General features: G+C 32.5%; 2 protein-coding genes across 2 annotated transcripts; both read left to right on the top strand.

Annotated features, from left to right (window-relative positions):
- Positions 1-575: 575 nt before the first annotated feature.
- On the top strand, positions 576-1,304 carry LOC145049685 (uncharacterized). The gene has a single exon (XM_078998061.1). It carries the CDS (start codon positions 576-578, stop codon positions 1,302-1,304), a length of 729 nt encoding a protein of 242 aa, XP_078854187.1.
- A 192-nt stretch (positions 1,305-1,496) lies between these two features.
- LOC145049684 (uncharacterized) lies at positions 1,497-3,477 on the top strand. The gene is made up of 3 exons (XM_078998060.1): positions 1,497-2,070; positions 2,485-2,490; positions 2,537-3,477. Exons 1-3 carry the CDS (start codon positions 1,497-1,499, stop codon positions 3,475-3,477), a joined length of 1,521 nt encoding a protein of 506 aa, XP_078854186.1.
- Positions 3,478-4,577: the final 1,100 nt, after the last annotated feature.

Genomic DNA, 4,577 nt, shown 5'->3' with positions numbered 1-4,577 from the left:
CATTTTGTTTTTTTTTCGTGTGATTGAACAAGTTCAGTTTAGGGTTATTTGTCTTGTATTTCCCTAAACTTGAATCTGGTTATTGAGCTCCTGGTACTGCGAGATTTTTTGTTTAATCTTTCAGGTGTGATGTGAATCGGGTTCTGACTAAGCATTGCTGTGTTGAAGATTAAAACTTTGTAACATAATCGACCAATCCCCGTTAATCTGAAATAATCCTCTTGGGGTTAGGTTTCATCACTGATAAACCCTTGTAGGAAACGGATTCGCGGAGTCGATCTCAACAATCTCGGTTGCCTATTGCACTGTGAGGGTTTCTCGTTCTTTTCTTTCTCATTTACTAGCAGTAGATATGGGAGATCCTGATGTCATGAGTACATCAGTTAATTGTTGATTTTTTTTGAAGTTGTTCTGTTTTTTTACACTGTGTTGATTGTCTTGGGCCCCGACATACTGTGGTGACCATCTGGACTTTAAGTCAACACAAGTGTTATTTGTTTGTTTGTTGAGTTCTTGTTTCTATTCTTGATCTGGATTGTTATTTGATTTCTTTGGTTTGTCTTTTGTGATTTACTATGGCTGGTGAAACTTCTGAAAGGAGTGGTGTTCCTAAGGAAATTCCTGTTGACTTTGATGATCCTTTATATGTCCATCATTCTAATAATACTGTAACCTCTATTATAAAAGTTAAACTGACTGGTAATGAAAACTATCGTTTGTGGCGTAGTGCTATGTCTAGAGGTCTTAAGGCTAGGAATAAATTGGGCTTTGTGGATGGTTACATTACTCTTGAAAATACTAAGAAAACTAAAGCTTCTAAATGGGAACGTGTAAATGCTGTTGTTTATAATTGGATTTTAGGGTCAATTTCTGAAACTGTATATGCTAGTCATGTGTATTCAGATAAAGCTAAAGATATTTGGGATGAATTATTTGAAACATATAACAAAGCTGATGGGTCAGTAATTTTTAATATTCATCAACAGATTAATACTTTAAAGCAAAATGGTTGTTCTCTATCTGATTATTACAATAAACTAGATTCCTTGTGGAAGGAGTTTGATGGTCTAACTAGTTTAACTGAATGTGTGTGTGAGGCAGCTACAAAACTTAATGATCATTCTAAATTGATGAACTTAATGCAATTTCTTAGTGGACTTGATGATGTTTATAATCAAGTTAAGAGTCACATTCTTTTGATGGAGCCTTTACCAAATGTTAAATCTGCCTTCTCTATTCTTTCTAGAGAAGAATCTCTTCAAAAGAATGGGTCTCTTGGGTCTACTGTTTCTTCAAAACCATAAGTCTCGGTGTTTAATAGTAAAGTTAATGATTTTAAACGGGGACAAAATCAAGTTAGGTCTAAGAATCAAGGTTTATAATGTAAACATTGCAATCTTAAAGGTCACACAATAGAAAGATGTTAAAAACTAATTGGTTATCCAAAGGATTTTAAATTTAAAAATGATAATAATAATCAGAACAAATCTTTTTCTATGAATTCTTCTTTTGTTGGTTCTAACAATAGAATGTTTGTTCCTTCTGAGTGTGGTCTTGGAAGTGATGCTCATTTTCTCACTGGTGAACAATATTCCACGTTTCTTCGTCTCATTAATGAGAATTCTACTAGTGATGATGTGTCTGCTACTGCAAATATGGCCTGTATATCTGTGTTTCAATGCTGTAATTCTTTCGTTAGTTCAAATGGTTCTCAAAGTTGGATTGTTGACTCAGGAGCCAATCAACATATGATAGCTTCTGAGTCACAACTTAGAGATGTTGTAGATGTGTCTAGACTTAACCTTCTTGTCAAACATCCTAATGGTTCTTCAGCTCCTATAAATAAAATAGGAAATCTTCAGTTGTCCTCACATCTTACTTTATTTGATGTTTTTGTTGTTCCTGATTTTAATGTTAATCTTTTATATGTTCATAAACTTTGTAAGGATAGTGGTTGTGAAGTTGTTTTTTCTGAACATACTTGTAAAATCCAGGATTCACTGTCAAAGGAGATGGTGGAGAATGGTAGAGAGTCTGGGGGATTATACTATCTTGATTATGTTCCCCTAGGTATTTCAACAAATATTTTGTCTAAGTGTTGTGTCTCTAAACTAACTTGGCATAGTAGACTTGGTCATCCAACAGACCAAGCTTTGACATCCTTAAAAAATGTTTTAAAACTTGTAAATGAGTCTCTTCCTCCTTGTGATGTTTGTCACAAATCAAACCAGACTAGATAGTCCTTTCAACATAGTCAACATACTTCAACTAAGTTAGGTGAATTGGTTCACATAGATGTTTGGGGTCCTTATACACTTGCTTCTGTTGAAGCGTTTAAGTATTTCTTGACTATTGTAAATGATTTTACTAGGGCCACTTGGATTTTTCTTTTGAAATCTAAGATTGAGGTTTTTGATTGTTTTAAATCCTTTGTTAATATTCTTCTAAATCTGTTTAATGTAAATGTTAAAATTGTACGTTCAGACAATGGTACTGAGTTTATTAATAATCAAATGAAGTTTTTTGTTTTGAAAAGGGGATAATACATCAAACATCATGTGCTTATACTCGACAAGAAAATGGTGTTGTGGAGAGAAACATAGGCATGTTCTCAATGTAGCTCGATCTCTTTTATTTCAATCAGGAGTTCCTGCTAAATATTCGGGAGATGCTGTTTTAACTTCTGTTTTCTTGATAAATAGAATGCCTACCTTAGTTTTAAATGGTCAATCACCTTATGAACTTGTTTTTCAAAGAATTCCTAGCTTTCATCATTTAAGGGTGTTTGGTTGTCTATGTTTTGCTGTTAAGCCAAATGTTATTGATAAATTGTCTGAACGTGCTGAAAAATGTGTTTTTTTGGGATATTGTTCTGATAAAAAGTATTATAAACTTCTTAGTTTGGATACTAATTCATCTTTTGCATCCAGGGATGTGAAATTCTATGAATCTGTTTTTCCATACAAGTTGAAATCAACTTCTGTTGATAAAGTTTCAAATAATTTTGGCCCTAGTGATCTTTTTTCCTATGATGAATTTGATAATAATGAATATATAAATGATTATATTAATCTTGATGAGCTGAGAGTAGAGTCCCAGTTGGATGGAGCTGATGCAGCCATTAGTATGGATGATGTTGATTTTAGTAATTTTGTCAACCATGGTGGCGAGGCAACTGTGCCTCCTATTGGTTCATCTATTCCTTCTTCTTCGAGTGTGTCTAAGGAAAGTAATCATTCTGTCTTAAAACCTTCTATGGATCAGTCTATAGGTGTCTCTAGGTCTAGGCGTGAATCTCATATGCATGTTAAGTTTGCTGATTATGTTGTTGAAGGAAGGTATAAATATGGTATTGAGAGGTATGTTAACTATTCTTTTCTTGATCCTGAAACTAAATGTTTTGTTTCTAATCTCAACAAAATTTTTGAACCTAAGAATTATAATGAAGCCTTTTCTGACATTGGATTAAAGCCATGAATGATGAAATGGAAGCACTTTATCGAAATCATACATGGGAAATAACATATTTACCAAAAAATAGAAAACCAATTGGGTGTAAGTGGGTGTATAAGATTAAATACAAAACAAATGGTGAAATTGAGAGATATAAAGCTCGTTTAGTTGCTAAAGGTTATAATCAAAGAGAGGGATCTGATTTTGAAGAGACTTTCTCTCCTGTTCCAAAAATTGTAACAGTTCGTATTGTTATTTCTCTTTCTGTTCATTATTCTTGGCCTTTATATCAGTTGGATATCAACAATGCTTTTTTATATAGTGATCTTACTGAAGATGTTTATATGTCACTTCCACCTGGTTACTATTCTAGTAATGATACTAGAGTATGTAAACTTACTAAATCTTTGTATAGACTAAAGCAAGCTCCTAGGAAATGGAATGAAAAACTCTGTGCTTCATTGTTTATGTTTGGTTTTTGACAGAGTATAAGTGATTATTCATTGTTTATTAGGAAAGTTGAAGGTTCAATAAATTTGTTATTAGTATATGTTGATGATATTATTTTAACTAGAAATGGTGAAATAGAGTTACAAAAAGTGAAGTATTTTATGAATAGTCAATTTTTAATCAAAGATCTTGGAACTCTTAAATATTTTTTAGGCATTGAAGTGGTTAAAATTGACAGTGGTTTATGTTTAAACCAAAGGAAAAATTGTCTTGAGTTATTACATGAATATGGTATGCTTGGTTGTAAACCTGTGAACACACCTTTGGAAACAAATTTTGTTATAAATTCTGATAATCATGATGGAAAAAATGAATTATTAGAAAATAAAACTGAATTTCAAAAATTGATAGGTAAACTTATCTATCATATAGTTACAAGGCCTGGCATTTCTTATGCAGTTCATGTTCTTAGTCAGTATATGCATAATCCTAGAAAATCACATTTAAATATTGCTTTCAGGTTATTAAGGTATTTAAAAAATAGTCCTGGAAAAGGAGTTGCTTTAATTAGGTCTAGTGTGTTGGAATTGAAAGGTTTTGTGGATACAGATTGGGCTAAGTGCTTAGCCACAAGAAGGTCTGTATCTGGGTATATGGTATATCTTAATAATTGT

Source organism: Lactuca serriola, chromosome 5 (assembly GCF_051521515.1).
Source record: "Lactuca serriola cultivar US96UC23 chromosome 5, Lser_US96UC23_V15, whole genome shotgun sequence".
Taxonomy (NCBI): domain Eukaryota; kingdom Viridiplantae; phylum Streptophyta; class Magnoliopsida; order Asterales; family Asteraceae; genus Lactuca; species Lactuca serriola.
This window is presented reverse-complemented; position numbering and strand designations above follow the sequence as displayed.